Source organism: Mus caroli, unplaced genomic scaffold, assembly GCF_978045245.1.
Source record: "Mus caroli unplaced genomic scaffold, Mus_caroli_1 scaffold_8, whole genome shotgun sequence".
In the NCBI taxonomy this organism is placed as follows: Eukaryota; Metazoa; Chordata; class Mammalia; order Rodentia; family Muridae; genus Mus; species Mus caroli.
The window spans coordinates 82,709,481-82,732,497 of NW_028227263.1; the positions used below are offsets into that span (position 1 = coordinate 82,709,481).

Consider the following 23,017-nt stretch of genomic DNA (forward strand, 5'->3'; position numbering starts at 1 on the left):
GCATCCTGGAAAACAGCACAGTATATGGCAGGCAGGCTGCAGGTGGGAATAGGCCATCTCCAACACCTGGCAGGTGGCCTGCAGGTGGGAATAGGCCATCTCCAACACCTGGCAGGTGGCCTGCAAGTGGGATTAGGCCATCTCCAACATCTGGCAGGTGGCCTGCAGGTGGGATTAGGCCATTCCCAACACATGGAAGGTGGCCTGCAGGTGGACCTTTCCAGCACAAAGTGGACTTAATAAGGGAAAACTCTCCAAGTGCCCCTGTTAGCAAGCTTTCTAAATGGTGAGCCAAATCTTAACACTGAAAGTGATAGCCACGTGACCCTCTTGGGTGCCACTGACCACATTCTCTTCTTCCTTTTCTTTGCCATCTTCGTTCTCCTTGGATGTTTGATAGGAGAAGTCATCATATGTACGGAATTCCAAAAACAAGATGGTGGGTGGGATAAGGATCCCCATGATGACCTATGAGAGGAGGAACAAACCAAGGTTTAAGCTGTGGTGTGATTCTAGGAAAATATAGTCTCTGTCGATTACTTTTGTGTGTGTGTGTGTGTGTGTGTGTGTGTGTGCTGTGACAACATACCTAAAAAAGCAAGTTCTAGGAGGAAAGACTTGTTTTAACTCATCGTAGTGGGGAGGGAAGAGGAGGGCAAAGCAGCTCACATCCTGGGGGGGGGGGTTGATTCCCCCACCCCCCACCATGAGCCAGTATTTTGGGCTTTCTCTCCTTCCTCTTTTATATCACCCATTGGTAGCCTATGGACCGGTGCTAGCCACATTTTGGGCAGGTCTCTTGAATTAATCCTTCCTGGATATGCACTCCTAGCAGACCCAGAGGGTACTCTACTGATTCACCAACCATTGATACTAAAACCTGTGGATACTTATGGTCATTAAGTGACACAGTATTTGCATATCATCTGCACACATCCTTCCGCATGCTCTGAGTCATGTCTAGAGAGCTGCTAACCTAATGCAATGTCAATGCTGGGTTAAAAGCTGTTATACTATATTGCTTAGGGAGTAAAGAGGGAGAAATGGCTTATACTCATTCAGTTCAGATGTATTTACAAATACTGTTTTCTTTTATGACAAACCCACCACCCATCTGGCGTGTGCATATCCCATGCCACAGTGAATTTGTAGAAATCAGAGCACAACTTTTGAAAGTGGTTCTCTCCTTCAACTTTGTGGGTCTCAGAGATGGAACCCAGGCTGACCAGCTTGGCATCAGGCACCTTTGCCCACCAAGCTATTTTGAAAGCCTCTAAAGAGGCTTTTGGTATGTGTTTGGTTGATTTCGAAAACATGAAATCTTTGGACCTGGAGGAGGGCTGAGTGTACAGTTAAATGTATAAAGTTAGGCTGTCCACACTTGTCAGTTACATAGGGGCCTGGACTGCGTCCATCCCTGCTCTTATGATCCATGGCTTTGTGTGCTGGGTAGTTGAATCATGAGACGTTTGAAAAACATCCGCTAATTTTCATTTTTTCAGATGAGAAATGACAAGCAATGGTGTGTGTAATCCAGACTCTAAAAAGCTACGATCTCACACTGATTCTCCATGCAGGTAAGCTGGGACAGAGGCTTAGCTAGAATACTTGCTTGCATGGATGCACCCCTGCACTAGATCCCAACACCACAAAAGCAAACTACCCAAACAAAGCAAGAACATGACTACATTAAAATCTAGTACCACCTCTGTTTTATATAAAACTACTTCAGCATGATGAGAATATGTGTACTGAGAGTTGGGAGGTTCATGTGACTCACAGAGGAAGGGCTGAGCTCGGCGCAGAGGATCAAAGGATACTCGGTGGTTCGCCGCTGTTTTATCGGGTGCTTCTCTATGCTCCACTGATTGCTCTACAGACTCCAAGTTTAATCCTAACCAAACCTGAACCTCAACTTTGTGTGCGTGGCTTTAATTTCACCCTGAAATTTTAATTCCCCTTCTGTTTTCTTGTTAAGGATTATCAACAGTTCTACAGTGTTTGCTTCCCTGAACCTGCACCCCTGACACTTGGGGGCATTTTAGCTGTTCATTCTATCAGTTCTCCCTCCCTCCCTCCCTCCCTCCCTCCCTCCCTCCCTCTCCCCCCACCACTGTGTGTGTGTGTGTGTGTGTGTGGTGTATGAGCTCATGGGGAAGCCAGAGGACCTCAGGTGTCATTCCACAGGAGTGGCTACTTTGTTTTGTTTTTGGATACAGGGTTTCTCACAGGCCTGTATCCTGCCTGGCTGTAAACTCCAGGCACCCATCTAGTCTGTCCTGTCCCCCTGCAATGAGACTACATGTCTGACTGGTTTTTTTTTTTTTGGTTGTTTTTTTTTAAAACATGTGTTCTGGGGAATCAAACTTAGGTCCTCATGCTTGAGTGACTGAAGCATCCCTTTGTCTTCCTCCTGTTCTTCCTGGGTACAACGTTCTCAGGTCCAACTAAGTCTCTGTACATTTTTAGTCTACATGCCTCTCAGTTGCATAAATTTTGCACAGCGGGCAGGGGAGAGCTGAGGAGGTGTTGTAAAACACGGGGACTTAATCTGTTAATATTTTGAGATATATATGTTGAAAACAAAGTTTTAATATTTGTCTAGTTTATTCTGTATTTATTTTTGAAGTACTTGGGATTAAAGGCATCATGTACCCCAAGCAAAGGCTCTGCCATTAAGCAGTATAGCCCTATATCTACTTTTGGTTTGCCCACAGCTCATTAAGTTGCCCAAGGGGACTCAAGCTCACTCTTCAGCTCAGGCAAGCCTTAGACTTGCAACCTTTTTGCCTCAGCCTCCCACAGAGCCAGGACCACAGGTGACCACAGTCAGCGCTAGCCTAGCTCTTTGCCTGTTTTTAGACAATCTGCTTTCTTTGTGCATATGACTTTTTATTCTGTTGCCACATCATGATTGAACCCAGGGCCTCAAGCAAGCTAGGCAAGCATTGTACCACTGAACATCCCTGGCTCTCCTCATGTGTGTTAAATAGCTGAACCAGTTTTTTGTTTTGTTTTGTTTTGTTTTAAGTTTCCAGGTTCTAAGTGTTTCTCCATTCAAAACTATGAAGACAAAGGCCTTGCTTCTCTGCAGCCTTCTAGGCTTTGATGCTGCCAATGACTCGTGATGCTGACCCAGCATTCCTCACTTCACACTTGACCTGTTTTCTTCAATGCCTCTTTGATCTTGCCATTCTGAAAACAAACTATATTTGTTAATATCGAAAGCTATATGCAACATCAATCTAGCAAATTTATGCCTTGTATAGAATTGGATAGCTAGGCATATTGTCTGTATTTCTAAGAGGTAGAGTCTCTTCTGCTAGTCACTGTGCCATACAGGATGAGTGCAATTCTTTTGTTTTGTTTTTTGTTTTATTGTTTTTTTGATTGTTTTGTTTTGTTGGTTTTTCGAGACAGGGTTTCTCTGTGTAGCCCTGGCTGTTCTGGAACTCACTCTGTACACCAGGCTGGCCTCGAACTTAGAAATCCACCTGCCTCTGTCTCCCAAGTGCTGGGATTAAAGGTGTGCACCACCACTGCCTGGTGAGTACATTTTGAATACTCCAAACTCTCAACCTAATACAATACCATAAGTGGGAAGTCACCTGACTTAATGTAATGAGCCATAGTCAAAAGTCAGGCACCCTAGAAATAGCAAATAAAATGAATCTTTAGGTTGTGCATATAAATTGAATGTGAGATACTTAATTTTGCATTTGGACTTGAATACCATCTCCAAAATATCTTATTAGGGCTATGCAATAATTTCAAACCTAAAAAGAAACTGGAAACACTTTTGGCCCCAGACATTTCAGAAAAGTGATGCTAAGCCTGTTGTGTTCAGACTCCATTCTCATTGAGATCCCATAGAGCCACCATAGTATAACCATTAGACAGCCGGGTTACAAAACGTTTCTCAAGATAATCTAGGGGTTTGTTAACAGTGATTTTTCTCCCAACATATCTTCTTCAAACCTTTTCATTGCTCCATATTTTTTCCTAAGCCACCTGTAAGGGAGATATTGTCAGCTAAAATACTGTAGAAACAGAGGTCAGATCGATACTTTGATTTTTTAAGATTAATTTATTTTTATGCACATGGATGTTGTGTTTGCATGTATGTCTGTGCACTATGTGCATGCAGTTCCCGGGAAGGCCATACGAGGGCACTGGATCTCCTGGAACTGTAGTTACAGACATTTGTTAACCACTGTGGTACTGGGAATGGAACCTGGATCCTCTGCAAGGGTGGTTTTAACCACTGAGCTATCTCTTCAGTCCCTGGATCAATCGTAAGTTGGTGACCCTTCTGGAAAGCACGATCATGGTAGGTTCCAGCTGAAAACACAGACTGTACCAAGAGCTCTGTAAGCCAGGCATGCCGGCTATACTGGGACTGGAGTGTCTAACCACCTCAGCTCAGGTCCTATCCCACACTGAGCAACTCAGACTTTGGGTGACTTAATCTCCAAGCTTTGAATTCCTTATCTGTAAAGCTAGAACTGTTGTAGTGTTTCCTTCGTGGGGTTGCTCAGGAGAATACAGTGTCCTCCTTATCCCCCTTAACCACCAGTGGATGCCTGAAACATATAGTGCTGATCTGTGCTTCCTCTGTGTGTTGTCTATATGTCCTGTAGCATCACCACCTAGTGGCACAGCTAGGGTGCCATACATTGTACATCCTGGTGTGTTCTGGGAGCCGCTCCTCTTTGAGGCTGTTGGTAAGGAACTTTAGGGTTACTTGAATACAAGCACTGAAGTGTTGTGACAGTTCATCTGGTAGCCAGGATATCTGCTAGATGACTAATAGGTAGGTGCAGAATACATTGTAGATACACTGGGCACGCAGATGGTGTATGTTTTGGGTGGGACAGAGTGTGATCATACGAGACTTCACTGTGCTGCTCAGAATGCAATTTACAACTCAAGCAAGGGAGTTAGGGTGTAGCTTAGTGGCAGAGCCTTCATCTAACTTACATCAGGCCCTAGATTGCCCCACAAACAAACAAAGGAACCTTATGAATTGATTATTATTTTTTTTTTATTTAACACTTAGTGATGGGATGGCCACAGCACACCCACCTTCAGGCCAGGGTTTTTCCTCATGCGAAGCCTTCCCATCCACATGTCTGTCAGCAGCATCTGGCTGCAGGTGTGAGCAATGAAGTCCCGGTGCTTGGCTGCCACAGCCAGCTTCAGGCAGGTTGAGTTGCTCCAGTTCTTGAGCTCGTAGGTCAGAAGTTTCATGGCAACCTGCTCATCGTGCTTGTAAGACTGGTCTAACAGCTCCACGGCGAGCTGGCCAAAATCTCTGGAGAGAAAAAGATGTCGGCGGTGAGGAAACCATAGAGGTTATGAGTTTGTACTTAAATATGTGTGCCCAAGGTAACTTGGGGAGCCATAAGACACAGACCACAGGGTTGAAAGTGGCTTTGAGGTCCTCTGTACATTCTCAAGACCAGAGGAAGGGGCGGCAAGTAGCAGGCTCTGTGATTGGTCAGGAAAGAGATTGGTTGCTCTTCCTGCAACTGAGCTTTAGGTGAACTCGCTGTGTCCCTTAGGTCCCAAGGAGACAAAGCTCTTTTCCTTGGGCTGTACATAGCAACAGTGGGGCAGATGGAACAGGCAAGATCTATGGGATTGCGAGTGGTAACCAGTGGCTGCTTCTGGAACCCCAAGGAATGGGGCATTCGGATCACCAGGATGACTTCTGGGGGTTAGGTTCTGATTCTAATGGTGGGTGTTGGCCATACCCCACATGTTTGCTAAAAGTCAAACATTTCAACCCTGAGCTTTTCATGTGTTGTGTAAGACTTCATTCAACAAGTCCTTGATTCCAAGATAGTCTAACATGCTCTGTGCAATAAAACAGAGTGTAGCTGTCATAGGGCCCAGAGCAAGAGATCTGATTGCTAATGGCAGGGTGTGGGGCAAGGGTCACCAGACAAAAACTGGGAAGGTTGAACGGATTCAGAAACTCCAGTATTCTCATATCTGAGATTGGTAGGTGTTTTATCGTCTCCCGATATGGTTTGAGTCCTGGAGCATGTGACCATAGCACCCCACATTAAGATTGTGACCCCTAGTCATGTAGCTTAGAGCACAGAGTTCTCCATGTAAATGAGTTATCTAGATGGGCCACCCTGAGGGTTTAGCCAATAAGCTTCCCTTCTTGGACACTTCCTGGTTCTCCCTGAGTAAATTGTATTCACCCATTTTCCATGCTGAACAATGAATAAGCAGTATGGACAAGCATGGGCTTTCTCTCTCATCAAGAACCACTGTGAGGGGGGAGCCTTCATCATATAGATCCTCCACACCTTCGTCTCCCACAGAAGGCCCCTCCATGCTCCTGGACACTCACAGCTAAGCTAAGCTGGAATTGTACCCCCTGTCTCCGCCTGCCCCAGGCTGGTCATTGCAGACCCATGCAGCCCCAGTTCCAGACTCCACGAGGTTTCCAGCAACAACTGGACACCCCGGAGTTTGGGAACTCCTGTCTCCTCAGCCTCAGCCTGCCTTGTTTCTCACTCAGGCTGGGCCCCCTATCTTAGGCTAATTCTTAGCCTAACGCTACCCATTTTGTCTGCCCAAGCAGAGTTCACACACCCCAGCAGCAAGATAGAACACAGAACCACAGCAGGGGAAGTGTAAGAGTAAGGGGCACCTAGAAAGTGACACAACTGAATTTTGAACCTAGTTTGTTATTTCTTTTTCCTCATGACCCTGATTCCAATATTTAATGACAGCTAGAGTCATTTCCAGCTCCTTTGCCTTTTTTTTTTTTTGTCATGGGATGTGGTTAAAATAGTTATCATTATAGTTACCACATAGTTATCATTCTCCTCTGGTTTTGTCTCTCCATGTATAGGAGATTTTGTTGCAGTTATGAAGATGGAGATGAGGTTAGGAGAATGGCCATTCCTGTCCATTGAAGATTCTGGAGTGTACAGTATTTTCTGGGCCTGATGCTAGGCTTCAGGGTGACACATCATCAAGGGGTGGGAGTGGGGGACTCTCTAGAAGGCAGGACCACATCTAGAAACCCAAGGTAAGTGAACATATCTCTGTTCTTAAAAGCATTGGGTTCTGGAGTTACAGGAATGACTTAGTGGCTAAGAGCATGTGTCTCTCTTGCAGAGGAGCCAGACTCAGTTCCTACCATCCCCATGGTGGCTCACAACTACCTGTAACTCCAGTTCAAGGAGATCAGAACATCTTCTTCTGACCTCCTCAGGCACCATGCATGCATGCACATGGTACACGCGCACACACACACACACACACAAATGGGCAAAAACCTCATAAAATAAAGTAAAATAAACCCAAGAGAAAAGCATTTAAAACCTTGGGGTCTAACTCTTGGAAACCAGCTAATCATGTGGAAATCACAGAAACCAGAGAGACAGCAAACAGAAAGACTCCAAGCAGAGCTGTGAGATGCCGGCTCAGCTGCCTGGCTCGGCTGCCCCAAGTTCATGTGCCCATAACGTCATTTCTGGCCTCCAGCTTTCCAGTCTGTCACATGACAAACCTGCAAAGAGCTGGTCTCTCTTAACAACAGACAATCCCCTGAACAAGCAGGACCCTTCAGTCCATCACAGGAAAGACTGCTGTCCCCAGACCGCAGGGGCAAGCAAGCAGATTCAGAATTATCACTTACCGTAGCAGACGTGTCTGCAGAACCAGGGCGGGCTTAGGAAACATAAGCTATAACCTATGAATTGCTGAATGTTTGCTGTGACCAAGTCCAAATGTGATCAAGTCCAGGTCCCCACCCGACCAGATTATGACAGCTGATGTAGGGGAAAAGGAGATCTGGCATTGAAATCTGGCAGTACTCTGCTCTCCTTAGCAGGGCCTGCCGTCAGGAGAAATGAGCTAAACAGAAAAGTCCACTAAGTGCCTAATCTATATGAAGAGAAAAGGGCACTACTACCCCTCTTTGGACATCTGCCCCAGCTCTAGGGGAAGAAAAATCCAGAAGTCCTCCTGACATCCAGTGCCCAACACATAGATGTGTTGAAGTTTATATACAGCAGCCGTGAATATTTTTTTATAGAAATTTATTTTACTGTCTTTGATCATATGCATGAGAAGGCAGCAGATGAAACCGGTAACAACTCAGAAATAATACTGACAGATGTGATAGGGAAAGCCCTTTATGAGTAAGCCTTAACCACATGGTCCTTAAATGAGAAGTACAGTTGGCACGCCTTCAAGGCAGAGAGCACCAGACCGCAGGCAGCCTCGCCCTCAGAATCCCTCGAGATACTCACTTGGAATTGTTGTCCAGATCTTGGGAGATGTCATCCACCAACTCGCTCTCGGAGGACTCGTGGGCCATGGCCTTGTAGAGCTTGCAGGCCACCAAGGCCTTCGCCATGCACTCTTCCCCACGCTGCCACAGGAAGACCGCCATCTTCTGGCGCTTCATGAGCACGGCCCATACCATGAGCTCATGGAACGGGTACTGGAACCTACTCACGGCGGGGTCGTCCACGTCGATGTCAATTTCTTCCTCTTTCTTCTTCTTCTTTTTCTTCTTGCCTTTGGCTGGGGGTTCATCATCCTGAGGGGGAGAGAAACACACTTTAAAAAAAAAAAGGTTCCTCCTCAACAGGCAACAAATGGTTCTGGAGACTTCCGGGTCAGAAGCGCTAAGAGACTTGGTAAGCCGAGGCTCTGGTTGTCATTCCGCATACTGATTCCTTGGAGAAGGCACGTAGTTTTTATTATGAAAAGCAAATCACTTTAAAGCCAGTGAACCGAAAAGGAATGTTGCTATTTGAATAATTTATCCCACTGGGTGAGCAGCTTCAGTCCCCCCCCCCCCACAGAGGGCTTTCTTTAATGGAGGAGACCCCTCTCCCCCACCTCCCCATCAACCAAATACTGATAGCACAACAGGGAAGGTGAAGTCACTGTTTGTCTCTTCAGGGATATGTTCCAGCACAGTAGAACATCAATACTTGTTTGTAAGATGTAGCTGAACTAGAAACTGATAGAAACAGTGCAAAGTGGGGCCTGGTGGAAATAGGGCTATAATACCAACTCACCCGGAGACCGAAGCAGGAGGTAAGCAAGTTCAAGACCTGCCTGGGCTATGGAGTGAGTCAACAGCAAATCTGGGCAACTGAGTGAGATTCTGCCTCAAAATAAAGGAAACAGGGTTGCTGTACAGCATGGGGAACTGAGTCTGTGTCCCTGTGCAGCGTAGACAGCCAGCTGAAGCAGACTGTTCCCATAACCCCAGCATTGGGAAGCAGAGACAGGACGATCCCTGGGCTCTGGTGGGCAAGCTGGTCTAGCTAATCAACAAGGCCCAGCTTCAGTGAAAGACTACGTCTCAAAAAATAAGATGGAGGGGAAAGAGAGGGGGTGGGTGGGGGATATGTGCATTTTTTAAAAACTCAGTAGCCCAGAAGGTTTCTGCTGCCAAGTCTAAGGACCAGAGTTCAACTCCCAGGACCTACATGATGGAAGGAGAGAACTGACTTCTACACGTTGTCCTGTGACCTCTACTGGCGTGTAACACACATCTGAGCACACGTGTGCACGCACACGTGCGCACATACACACACAAATAAAATGTAATTAAAAAGATAACCCAGAAGAAGCATGACACGTCACTGAAGTTCTTAGGCAGGCAGAAGAGGCCAGAATGTTGTGTGAAAACTTGTAAAAGTGAACATGAGAGTCTAGATGAAGTGACTTTGAGGAAAATGAAAATTACCAACTTTAACTCAACTGTTAAGGCAGGAAGCCTGAAATGAACTTTTATTTCCAGTGTCTGTCATCAGGAAATGAAAAATAAACCAAAACCAGGACTGGGAGCTGAGTCTTATATTGAGGGAAGGATGGGGGCAGGGAGGATATGGGAGGAGTTGGAGGGAGTTAGTGGTTAATGAGGGTGGGTTTGATTGATTAAAACACATTATATGCATGTATGAACTCAATAAAAAAGAAAATCATTTTTAAAAAATGATAATGATAATCTTGGGTTGAGGAGATGGCTCAGTGGACAACATGCTGGTCTCTGAAGTATAAGGACTAAGTTCAGATGCCCAGAAATCATGTAAAAGCTGGGCAGCTGCCACACCTGCCTGTAGTCCTAGGCCTTGGAGATCAGAGGCAGGAGGTTTCCCCAAGCCATGCTGGTTAGATAGAGTAGTTGTAATTAGCAAGCTTCAGGTTTCAGTGAAAGCTCCTGCCTTAGTAAATACAGGGGGGAACAACTGAGGAAAACACATGGTGACAACCTCTGACCTGCACACACCCAAACACATGAAAGAACACAGGTGTTACACACACACACACACACACACACACACACAGAGGAAAACACAGGCCACACACACACACAAACACATGCATATGCAGGAAAACACAGCCCCTCACACACAAGCAGGCATGCATACACACACACACACACACAGAGCAGTTTAATTTTTTAAAGGTATATGCACTTTTTATGATTCAGCCAATTCATCTAAGATTTTGGTGAGTTGTACAAAGTACTTTATTCATGGAAAACATTGCTCAATTTTTGCTTCCACAGAATGACAAAGGTATATATAGTAAATAAACTGCCACAAACACGTCCTACTTACTTCCATTCCCAGAAGCTTAAGTGCTTTCGGCTGCATAACAAAGAAGCAGGAAAAGAAGTGTCAATATTTTGTATCACTATTAATTAATGACAACATCCAGGTGGGTCAACGCTTTCATGTGGAAACTGCTTCTGTCAACAGAAGTCAGTTGGGAAGGACAGACAGACACAACGCCTTCCTTGTAAGTAGAACCAAACGAGGCTCTCGCTCTCTGTACAAACTGTGGAGTGGGAGTGAGGAAGGCTTCCCACAGATCTGACGTTTATTGGAGGTTTAACAGGCTGGAGCAAGCAGAAGCAATGTGGCAGGTCAGGAGTTAGCGTTGATGTAGGTGGGGTAGGGTGGGGAAGGCTTGTGTGTGGCAGCTGGCCTGGATGACTCCGATGGACAGTGAGGTCGGCTATGGTTGAACAGCGGGGCGCCCTAAACTTTTGTGGGCAAAAGATGCTTTTCCTTGTTCCTTGCCTTGGAAGACAACAGGAGCTCCAGCGATGGGTGGGAGAAGTACGGGCTGAGAGAACAGAGGCATGGGGCCCAGAGGGGGCGCTATTGTAGGAAGGAAGGGAGGACAGACATGCTTGACAGGTTGCACTGCCTGGCCCAGTCTTAAGAGGCGATGTGAATGGCTGCAGGTGAAAGCTAGGAGGCCCTGCACTGGGTGTCAGGGCAGAGGCGGGGTGGTGTCACTTTGGGACAGGTGACGTGAAGAGTTGCATTCTGCACAGGTGGGCTTTTGGGGAAGCACATCAAGGAACCACATGTCACTCTGGGAGGCACAGGACACTGCATGTCTGCTGAGCTCTACCCTCTTAGGGCCAAACAAGTTGTTGTAGAGAGTCCGGAAGCTTTTCCGAGTGTAGTTGCAGCGGTAGGCACCGCCCATGAGGTACTCCAGCACCAGTCCTATATCAATGAGGCTGATGTGGTAATCAGGTGGAAGGTTGCTCTGCAAGAAAGGAAGTTCACAGTGTGTCACCATCCCAGGAGCAGCTGGTCGTTACTATAACAACAGTGTTCATTCTGTTACCATATGATATACCGGAATGACAGGTTAAATTATATCCCAGAAATTGACTTCTATTGAGAATAAAAAGTTGGACACTCAACTACTATAGAGTCCATGGCACACCTGTGGCCAGATAGAGTGATCAGTAGCTGGTATATGGAGGTGGAGGGAGCAGTGTGGTGCCCCCGACTACCAGCAGATCAGCCCTTGCAGAGGAAGGGCTAGCCTCAGGGAGGGGCTGAGTTTCATGGAGGAAGTAGTGAGTCTCATGGACACCCGTAGGAGACCAGAGTACTTCTTAGAACTGGAGTCTCACTAGTGAAAGCTTTAAATGGTGATGAGGTTCGGGAGTTACCTCACAAACCATTCAAACACCAATCTCAGTCAGACAGAGATAGTTTATTGAGCATACACCCCAGGTAGGGCTGATCAGTCAGCGTCACAAACCCAGACACGGAAGCTGGTTGTGACGTTGAGTGAAGATCTACAAACATCTGTGGCACATTATTCCACCAATCAAGCTTTAGGGCTAGGGGGTTTCCTTCGGAACACGAATTTGCTGTACGCTTATCCTGTTCCCATTGGTTGGAAAATTCATCTTTGGCAGGGGGCTTGCCTTGTCTAACACTCATGTCTTAACTTGCCAACCAGAGTGCCAGTTACCCACATATGTCTCTTTCTGCCAAATAGAAGGAGGTCTTGGGAACTTAAATTTTACTTGACCCTTACTCAAATGGAAGTCTTATTTCAAATAGTTTCTTATATTGGTGCAGAAGTCTCTCTTACACTGAGGTTCATCCTAGGAGCAGCTTATAAAAACAAATACCATAAAGGCTTATACACAGGTGCAGGAAGTACTTCTGGGAGGTTGGTTTGGGTCTAAGCTTATTGTGGGTAACTATACAAAACAGTTCTGTTACCAGGCTAGCCAGGTAACAGTTACCTAGGCCTTAACATTCCATCTAGGCCTTAATATTTTGCCTAGGTCTTAACAAATGGTTCTCAGTGACTCTGGAGACACTGGATCTTCAGTAAAACACAGCCAGTAGCTGTGGTATGACTAGGAACTACCAAAAGGACTAAATCTAATCAATGTGGAAGAGGGTTTGCTGGGACACAGTCCCAATGGTGAGAAGCAATGGCCTGAAGAGAGGCCCTTCCTGCATTGTGCCATTCCTCCACATCCCAGACTGGTTCATATGTCATTGTGTCACTGATTTTGTAAGAACTGAAATGATGTTGGTACCCTGGGATCCACTGAATGTCCTTTTTATAAGCAGACTTTTTATACTGGCTGAATACTTTGCTAATAAAATGTGCATTTCTTCTGCTCTGATTATGGTCATTGTTGGGTATTGCTTATTAATGGGACTTTTTTTCTCAGTGCTGTGGATTGAGCTCAGGGTTTCCTACATGGTAGGTTTGTACTCTACCAATGAGCACATCCCAGAACAAGGGTCTCTTACTGGTGACAAGGAGATGTAGACCTTCTCTGAGGTGGATGCCGGGAGAGAGGGATGAGGCTGTAAAGAGATCAGTGCAGCAACATGTGTCACTCACAGAAGGAGGGTCTGTTGATTCCAAGGCGGGGTGTTAGGGCGAGTAAGGGTTTCCAAGAAATGGCGACCGACATAGGAACAGAGGAGCAGGGATGGTGAGGTAAGATGAGAAAGAGTGGGTGCTGTGGATGTGAGGAAGTGTGTCCCAGGCAGGATATAGCCTCCCAGGCCTCCCCATGTTCGGATGGGTCAGTGTAGATGTAGTGGAATGTGGTAGGAGGAGTCTTGAGCATGGGCCAGGATCAGAGGGAATTTGTGCGTATTGGAACAAGCTTGAACTTTATATGCAGCCATGGCAGCTTGGAGGTGGTGTTTATGAACAGGGAATCAAGTGGTAGGAGGGAGGACTACAGGAGGAGGAGCAATTACTGAAGTCATGCATTCAGCTGAGAAGTGGTTGAGCTTGAACTTGGGTAGCTCTCACCTTGAAAGTTTGCACTGTCTTCCACTTGGGTCTTGAGGGAGGAAGCAGAATTCTTGTGTGTGGAACAAGACTCTAGACCAGAGGCCTCTGATATCTCCCATTTCCCAGATCCACTGATTTTATTCTGCTCTGTAGAAATCTTTTTTTTTTTTTTCACATTCTTAGAACTGATTATCGATACAAAATGTAACCAGGCTGTCCAGGACTCTGTCCAGGAGCCCCATTCCCTCATTCTAGAGAGATGGGTTGCTCCTGTGAGAATCTAATCTCATCTCTAACTTGTGATGACAGGACACAAGAGATGCCACAGGAACACAGTCTCTCCATAGTGAGGAGCCCTGGAGAGTGAGGAGAGCAGCTTCCCCAAGAAATTGCAAAGGCTAAGAGAACCTCTGATGCAGTCCATAGGACATACATACAGACTTCCTGGGGAGCCTTCTGTTGGCACTTCTGGGGTGACATTGGTGCTAAAACTACTATAACCAAGCAATTGTCAGTGTGTTCCTAGGCTGTGATAAAGTTTATTCTAGCCCCCTCCCCCCCACCATTTCAAGTTTTATTTCTGTTTATCGTCTGAATGTGGTTTTTGATATGCATATATGTATCTGTGTTTGTGCATGTGTGCACATGTGCATGGAGATCTAAGGTTGATTTCTGGTGTCTTCTTCAACTTCTCTCTATCTTATATACTGAAGTAGAGCCTGCAATGAACCTGGAGCTTGCCAGCTGACTTCAGGGATTCCCTGCCTCTACCTCTGGCAGGCTAGGGTTATGGAGGGGGCAGGTATCATACCCACCCAGACTAGATTTAAAAATTATATGTATATGTACAAGCATATGTATATGGAAAGGGAGAGAGAAAGAGCAAGTGCGTGTGTGTATGTGTGTGTGCCTGAGCACTCACACCACAGTTCACCTGTTGAGGTCAGAGAAAAATCTGTAGGAATCAGCTCTCTTCTTCTACCATATGAGTCCCAGAGACGCGACTCAGGTAATCAAACTCATCAGCAAGCACCTTCCCCTGCGGAGTCATCGCACAGGACCCCACCTAGCATTTACTTGATTCTAGAAATCCCAACTTCAGTTCTCACGCTTTCCAGCACTTTACAGCCATCTATGTCCCTGGCCCTTTGTTCTGCTCTTTAAAGTAAAGTAAAGTAAACTCTTACTATGAATAGATGAAATCATTATCCCCTACATCCTAAATACGAAGATGATACATCTTAAAGACAGAAGACTGTCTTTAAGAATTACTTTAGTGATGGATGCTGGCAGAGGGCTGAAAGGGGGCAAATGGGCTCACCTTCTTTACATCCCGCACCAGCAGATGAAGGGTGTTTGGTGGGCCCAGTCTCTGAAAGGGAAGCATTAGCCACAGTAAGCACACTTGGCTCTTCAGCTCTTGAGCAAACTCCTGCCCCACTGAAATGTGGAGTCTGTAGTGTACTCCTGGCTCATTTCTTTTATAAGACAACTGGCTGTGGTTACCCCACTCAAACGTGTGTGAAATACTCTGAATACTTTTGGTGTTCTTGTAGTGTGAAATACCTGCATGTTTTACACCATTTCTGCCACTGAAGGTCAGACCGGGGAAGGAGTTATAAATTTCTAAAACTTGAATTGTTCTAGTGGAAGCAATGTCAATTTCATCCTACCACTTCCTGTTCTGAGACAGCACCGCTCCTGACTGCTAAACCTTGTTCTCAGTGTAGCCCCTGGACACTCGAGGATCCCAAGCAACTACTGAGTAACAGCCCTGGTGACTGTTCAGTCGGCTGATGCCTTAGGGTATGATGTCCTCTTGCTTCACAAGCATACAGTGTAGACGCAGGCTTACGATCTGGCTGATTTTAGACTTTTCCCTGTTGGCACGAGCACCACACAGGCCTTCACGATAAACAGAATGGGAATCCTTTCCTCAGGCTAGTGATGTACAGTCCCATGAGCTGCAGCTCCTGGTAAGCCCCATGCCCCAGGGAAATGCCTGATGCTTCAGTGGTCTATGTTGCTAAGTCATGATGTTCAGTGGGGTGGGACCATCAAGTACATCTTCATCTTAGGATATTTTCACCTCAGAGATGGCTTTATAAAGATGTGAGCCCACTGTACAACGAGGATCATCTGTCCACTGCAGCTGGAAGGACTGGCTGGCTGCTATAGCATAGTTACTAAGAATATGATGAATGCACACTGGTCAGGAACAAGTAGGAAGGAGATGCCTCTCACTACATATGTGTCTTCTGGCTGAAGCTGTCCCAGTCTATACTCTGCCCCCACTGCTTTGGGGGGAAATAATATACATCAATGATGAGCATATTCGCGGTGCTAGCTCGCCTCCACCCTTCCTCCCGGGATGCTCACGGTGTTGTAAAGCTCCTCCAGCCTCGGGATGGTGAGGAAATGCTGCATGTTCACTCCGTTTTCAATCAGGAGCTTCACAAAGTCCACCCGATCTAGGACAAGAGCATCCAGCATGGCTTGCTCCAGGGCATTCACCTGCAGGAAATCCAGAAGGGAGACCATGAGTGGCCTCCCAGAAGACTCCAGTCATGAGACCTTAGGACATCCCATGGAAAGTTCCGGAATGTTTTGATTTTTTGTTTGTTTGTTTTGTGCACATGTGTGCATGCATGTGTGTGTTGGGGACATGTTTTGTTAACCTGGTGCTGGAAATTGAGCCTAAGGCCTCACATATGCCTGTCAAGAGCTGCACTAAGGACCTGCACGACAGTCGGTGGTTCCCAAGGTTGTTTCCTTTGAATAACCATGCCTTAACCTTCTCCGCTCTGTTTTCAGTCTGGTCCCCTCATGCTCTGTCAAAGTTTGTAAGGGATTCTATCTTTTAAAAATGAGTCAAAGAGTCAGGCATGGTGGTGCACACCTTTAATCCCAGCACTTGGGAGGCAGAGGCAGGCTAATTTCTAAGTTCGAGGCCAACCTGGTCTACAGAGTGAGTTCCAGGACAGCCAGGGCTACACAGAGAAATCCTGTCTCGAAAAACAAAACAACAACAACAAAAAAGAGTCAAAGAGACCATGGAGTTGGCTCAGAAGTTACAAGCACTTCTTGTGCTTGAAGAGGACCCAGGTTCAATTCTCAGTGCTTACATGTTAGTTCACAACCTCTCTGCTAACTCCCATCCCAGGGGACCCAGTGCCTTTTTTTGACTTCTGTAGGGACTAGACATATGTACGTGGTGGTGCACATACATACATGCAGGCAAAATACTTACACATGTAAAATAGTAAAAATAAGTGAATCTAAACAAATTTCTAATGAATTAAATACAGCCATCCCAGTGTTTGCCCTGCTAAGTTTCTCTCTGCTGTTTCCTTGACTGGGGAGCATTTTTTGGCAGTGGTCAGATCATGTGGGCATGTCATAGTCCATTAGGGTGCTGTTGGGTGAGTGATGACCACACGCTCCTATTTATGGAACCAAGGTACCACTCTGAAAGGAAGTTCTGGTCATCTTACTCAGTAGTAGCTCTCTCTGCTTGGCAGGCATGCAGACACTCAGGGCAGGAAAATATGGGAAACAAACCACATATTTAGAATTCATGCCACAAAACCCTTTTGAAGTGGTAGTGTAGAAAGGAGTGATGGGTGGTTAGCAGTAGCTAGCCTCCGGCTTGGGAGGCTGGAGCCATCATGCATGTTTTCCAGGTCTCCCTGCTGCTGAGACACAGGCAAGCAGGGACTCTGCAGTGGCAAGCATATGCCACAGGGATAGCCACTCCTCCTTACGAAACAGTTGTGACCACCGATGGCTACACTGAAGTGAACACACTATTGCCATGAAGTATTGACATTAACCCAGCTGTCCCCCATCCCAGCAGGGATGAAGAAAAGGTTACAAGGGGGTCTCTTCTCTGGAGAACTTGGGGAATGCCAGTACAGAACTCTGAAGACACATGGGCAAGGACACGAGCACGTGAGCACACACCCAGTTGAGCAGCTCAAGCTTCCGGGGGTCCGTCTCTTCCTCCACTTCCTCTTTCACTTTGCCTTTCTTCTTGCCTTTTCCTTTTCCTCTCCCCTTGGTGGTGGCTGTGGGTGGCTTCTTTTCCTTCTCTGCGGCTTTGGTGTCCACAGGAGGAGCCAGGCTTCCCAGTGGCTGCAATCCACAACAAGCATATTGGGAAAAGGTACCAAGACTGGCCCCCCTCATTTTAAGATATGCACAGGGACACCCTGAACTCTATGTGTGCATGTGCACACACACACACACACACACACACACACGAATAGTACAGATGCACGTACACATTGTAAGGTACACATTCCTATACCTGCAAACAATGCCTCAGTGTGCACGTGGTGAAGTTATGCATCCATGGTTAATGCTATGAACATATACATAAGTATTCACACATGCACACACCCAAGACACATATGCACCAGCACACACAGGCATACACACATGTACACACACAAACAGTCAACTGTGGCCTGGCTGTCTGATGAAGAAGATCTTGATACTGTGAACCACTGTTCCTGATAGGCACAAAGAGTTAGTTGGCCTAATGTGTATATTTGAAGCAAATAACATATTGATTGATGGGTATATTTTAAGGAAAGGATGCTGAGACACAAACTAAAAGGTACCAGAGGTGTGCTGATAGTCCTCTAATGATGGGAGAATGTGACTGTGAATGGGTCAGAGGCAAAAGATATAATGCAAGTTGCTATTTCAGAAGAAATGTGAGCTAGAGATTATTATGGCTAAAACAGCTCTGGCAGGTACCTTAGAGCTGTGTAATGTGGTGGTGGATGGAGGCTTCAGGAGCCCATAGAGTATAGTGATGGATGGAGACTTCAGAGGCACATGCATGTGGTGATGGATGGAGACTTCAGGGGCACATGCATGTGGTGATGGATGGAGACTTCAGGGGCACATGCATGTGGTGATGGATGGATGGATGTTTCAGGAACACATGCATGTGGTGATGGATGGAGACTTCATGGGCACATGCATGTGGTGATGGATGGATGGAGCCTTCAGGGGCACATGCATCTGGTGATGGATGGAGGCTCCAGGGGCACATGCATGTGGTGATGAATGGAGACTTCAGGGGCACATGCATGTGGTGATGGATGGAGATTTCAAGGGCACATGCATGTGGTGATGGATAGAAGGAGGTTTCAGGAACAAATGCTTGTGGTGATGGATGGAGGCTTCAGGGGCACATGCATGTGGTGATGGATGGAGGAAGGCTTCAGGAGCACATGCATGTGGTGATGAATGGAGACTTCAAGGACACATGCATTTGGTGATGGATAGAGGGAGGCTTCAGGAGCACATGCATGTGGTGATGGAGGAAGACTTCAGGAGCACATGCATGTGGTGATGGAGGGAGAGAGGCTTCAGGAGCCTTGAGGACACTTACAGTGTGGTGATGAACTAGAAGTTTCAAGGGCTCAATGTAGTACAGTGACAGACGGAAGGCCTCAAGGACAGAGGGTGCTCACTCAGTGGAATAGGAGGGAGAAAGAAGTGGGCCTGATCCCCTGGTAAGTGTGGGATGAGGGGCCTGTCATGGTAACACAGCCAGTGTCAGAACCACTGGACCCTCTGCTGACAGCCTCTCCCTACCGCCTTCCTCCCATCAGGCTCTGCTGGTGGGTTGTCCACAGACACACTCCCTCCTCTTTACTTCTTCCTCTGCTTGCTTTGATGCATCTTTCTGCCTATCCATTGCTCTGGCATTGGTCACCAGCGACAGTACTGATGCCCACATCCAGGGCATCACCCAGCTCCCTTCATGTCACATCTTTAGATCATCTGACTCAATAGCCGCATCTTCCCTTAGGCATCTCTCCCAGGTTACTGGGCACCACAAGCTCCAGGTTTTCTTTTCTGTGTGGTCAGTGCTTCTCAATGCCAAGGCTGGGCTCTGCCCTTAGCCTGCTTCACTTTCATTTTGCTCTCTCCCTCAGCAGCCTCACTGATGCTCACACCACCCACCACTCTCACCCATGCTCACACCACAGGTCTTTATTTACTGATGAGCAATCTTCCCTGCCCAGTTTCAGCCCACTCTCCTTCCCAGAGTTCCTCTGGTGAACTTGGCATATGCGTGTCTCAGAGACTCCTTACTTCTGTATCAGTCAGCTTTTTGCTGTTCCAATGAAATACAAGGAGCTTGACACTGTATATTGAGCCTACAGTTTTGGGGGCTGAGACTCCAAGTAACATGGGGCCAGCTTTACCCTGGACCTCTTTGCTGTATCAAAAACTTGGGGAAAGGCGTGGGAACAGCTACAGCCTGGAAAAATCACACACACACACACACACACACACACACACACACACACACAGAGAGAGAGAATAGAATAGTGATAATGATGATACTGCCAGAAGAGTAAAGGCAGCCTATAGCCCAGGCTCTCATCCTTCCTAGTGCTGCACCCTTTAACACAGTCCCTCATATTGCAGTGACCCCTCCTCCCAGGCCATAAAATTATTTTGTTGCTACTTCATGAGTGTAATTTTGCTACTGTCATGGATCACAATGTAAATATCTGCTATGCAGGATATCTGATACGTGACCCCCAAAGAGGTCATGACCCACAGGCCGAGAACCACTGCTATAGGACGAGGGAATATATGGCAAATCAGAAATATGAAAAGGGATTATCAGAATGCATACAGAGCTCCTAAAACTCAACATCAAAAATCCAATTCAAAAATAAGCAAAACACTTGAATAGCTGTTTCGCCAAAGAATTTTACAAGTGGACGGCACAGATGCTCACCACCACGAAGGGCACACAAATACAAGTCAGCTGAGATGCCATCCTAACCCACTGGGATGGCTGTTATGGTAAACAGCAATATAAAACAACAGAAAATAACACATGTTTCTGAGAAGGCAGAGAAATGTGACTGCTTGCACTTTGGGTGCAGATGTAAAATTGTGAAGGTGTCATGGAAAATACCTTGGTAACCACCAAAAAATTAGACGCAGAATTATCACTTAATTATGAATTATGACAGAAGTCCACCTCTGGATATATTCCCAAAGGAATTTATGGCAAGACTCAAATGGACACCTGCACACCCACATCCATAGTGATGCTACTCATGACGGCTAGGATTCATTGATGGCTGGATGGAGAAGCAGTGTGGACACACACAAGGTAGGGCTTCTCTCTTCTCTCCCCCTCTCTCTCCCCCTCTCTCTCCCCCTCTCTCTCCCCCTCTCTCTCCCCCTCTCCCCCTCTTCCCCTCTCCCCCTCTCCCCCTCTCATTTCAAGACAGGGTCTCTCACTGTGTAACCCTACGGGCCTGGAACTCACTTTGTAGAACAAACTGATCTCAAACTCATAGTGTTCCACCTGCTTCTGCCTCCCAACTGCTGGGATTTAAGGTGTACACCAGCCACCACAGGATAACAGGATAGCAGATACTTACTGTTGCATTAAAAACAAAAATGTCTTCTGTGAACCCTGGCATTCAGTCCCGGATTGTATTTGCAGGACTCAGAAGCACACATCCTGGCTTTCAGCCTTCCCCTGAGTCACCCAGTCTCGCTTTGTATTCCAACTGTAATGTTCCCATCTCCCTGCACTTGTTTTGCCTGTTTCTTTCTTGCCTCAGCTGGTTTCAGTTGCCCTTCCCCCTGCAGGGAAGGTGCTCGCTCCTCATGGCCCAGCAGCCAGCATCTACCTGTCAATCACCCAGTGTCCACTCAGCAGTGTCTTTATTGGAATAAATTAGGTACAAATTAGTACCCTCTATGTGCTGTCAATTTCCTACATGTTGGAATCCAATAATTATCTGTTTTTTCATTCCACACTAGCCTCCTTCTGTCTTCAATCTCCCACCTTCATGTCTGCCCAAATGAAGACTTCATCAAAGGCTCTTGTGAGTCTATTCTATTAACTTCTGTGTCCCCAGCACATGGAACATGGGCCCCAGACACAAGATGCAACCGTCAACCAACATTTCCTAAATTAGTGAATAAAAATACACAGATTTGAAAACACATGGAGCAAGTGTGCAGCGGTAACCTATCTCCCTGCCGCAGCTCTGGCCTTGCTGTTGTTGGGTGTAGAGAAGGCACTACATGTGTGGCTGGTATGGGAAGAGAGCTTCTAGTTGCTCAAATGAGCTCACCTATTGGGCTTCCTGGCTACCTTTCAGGATGCCTAGCACTCTGGGTAACCTCAGAAGAAGAGCTTGTAGCCCAAGCTGGCAAAGCCTACACTTCGGAAGAGGGGCCTCAGTAGCTGTCAGGAAGAGGGCAGCTGATTGCTGAATGTAGCTATCATACACATGAGATGTGGATGCTCCACACTAGAGCTGTCATAATAGGCTAAAATGGAATATTATGGAGGAATCCCAGAGAAGAGGTAAAGAGTGGTAGCCTAGAAAGAAGCCAGGTAGTGATGGTCTTTGCTTCAACCACAAGGGAAATCAGGTGGATGATACAATTGGAGTCTTACAAAATGTGATATGGTTGCGACATGGTAGACTAAACATAGAAAAGTGAAAAATAACAAGGAACAGAATCCCCACCCTACTTACCTCACCTCTACCCCTGGGTGCCACCTGCCTGACCCTTTGAGCTGTGGAATTGGGGGGGGGGAGTTGTGTAGTCAGAGGTGTGCATGACAGAACCTGTGGGGATTTCTGAACATGGGTTAACAGGGGTGAAGTGAGTCTGTTTCTGGGCCAAAGTGTGTGTAGAGCCAGCACTGGCAGGTGATAGTCATCTGTGCTGTGCAGGTGAGACCACACCCAACACAGGGTATTTACATTGTAGGTGCCACACCCTTAAAAGGATGTGGGTTGCAATGGACCACATCCACAAGGAGGAAACTTTGCTTTGAACTTCAAATATGGATTGAGCAATTATTGCTGGAAATATTGTCCTGGCATTCCTTTGGGATCCTTATGTGTCTTTCTAGCTCATTACAAGCCTTATAGTCTGGTTTATGCTCTAATTTTCAGAGCAAAGAAGTGGCTTTGATGGAAGGAGTGGCTGAAGGATGCCCGAGTCACTTATCACGCATGCTATGTGTGCTAAGGGTATTGATGACATTTGCTTTAGCCACGAGGAAAATCGGGTAGATGATATAATTGGGGTCTTAGAAACCGTGATATGGTTGTGACATGGAAGACTGTGTCTACCATGGTAACATGTGTGTGCACATACACACAGCTTGTCCTACATCAAAACATACACAATCTTCTGACCACACACAAACTGACTCTCTTTCATTTACATTGTCATAGGCACAAACATATAAAATATTCCTCAATCAAACGCACACACACCTGCTAATCACAATATACATATACATACACACCTGCTAATCATGCACACACATATACACATGCCTGCTAATCACACACATATACCTGCTAAACCCACACATGCACACACACATGCACATGTACACACA

General features: G+C 46.4%; 1 protein-coding gene across 1 annotated transcript in view; it reads right to left on the reverse strand.

Annotated features, from left to right (window-relative positions):
* Positions 1-23,017, reverse strand: part of Trpm1 (transient receptor potential cation channel subfamily M member 1) — a 75,748-nt gene that overhangs the window by 33,486 nt on the left and 19,245 nt on the right. The window contains exons 10-15 of the mRNA XM_085840895.1: positions 15,967-16,101; positions 14,909-14,959; positions 11,382-11,562; positions 8,283-8,688; positions 5,086-5,314; positions 296-468 (exon numbers count right to left, since the gene is read on the reverse strand). Of these exons, the coding sequence (XP_085697021.1) occupies positions 296-468; positions 5,086-5,314; positions 8,283-8,688; positions 11,382-11,562; positions 14,909-14,959; positions 15,967-16,101 (1,175 nt within the window). The remainder of the gene's footprint in view (positions 1-295; positions 469-5,085; positions 5,315-8,282; positions 8,689-11,381; positions 11,563-14,908; positions 14,960-15,966; positions 16,102-23,017) is intronic.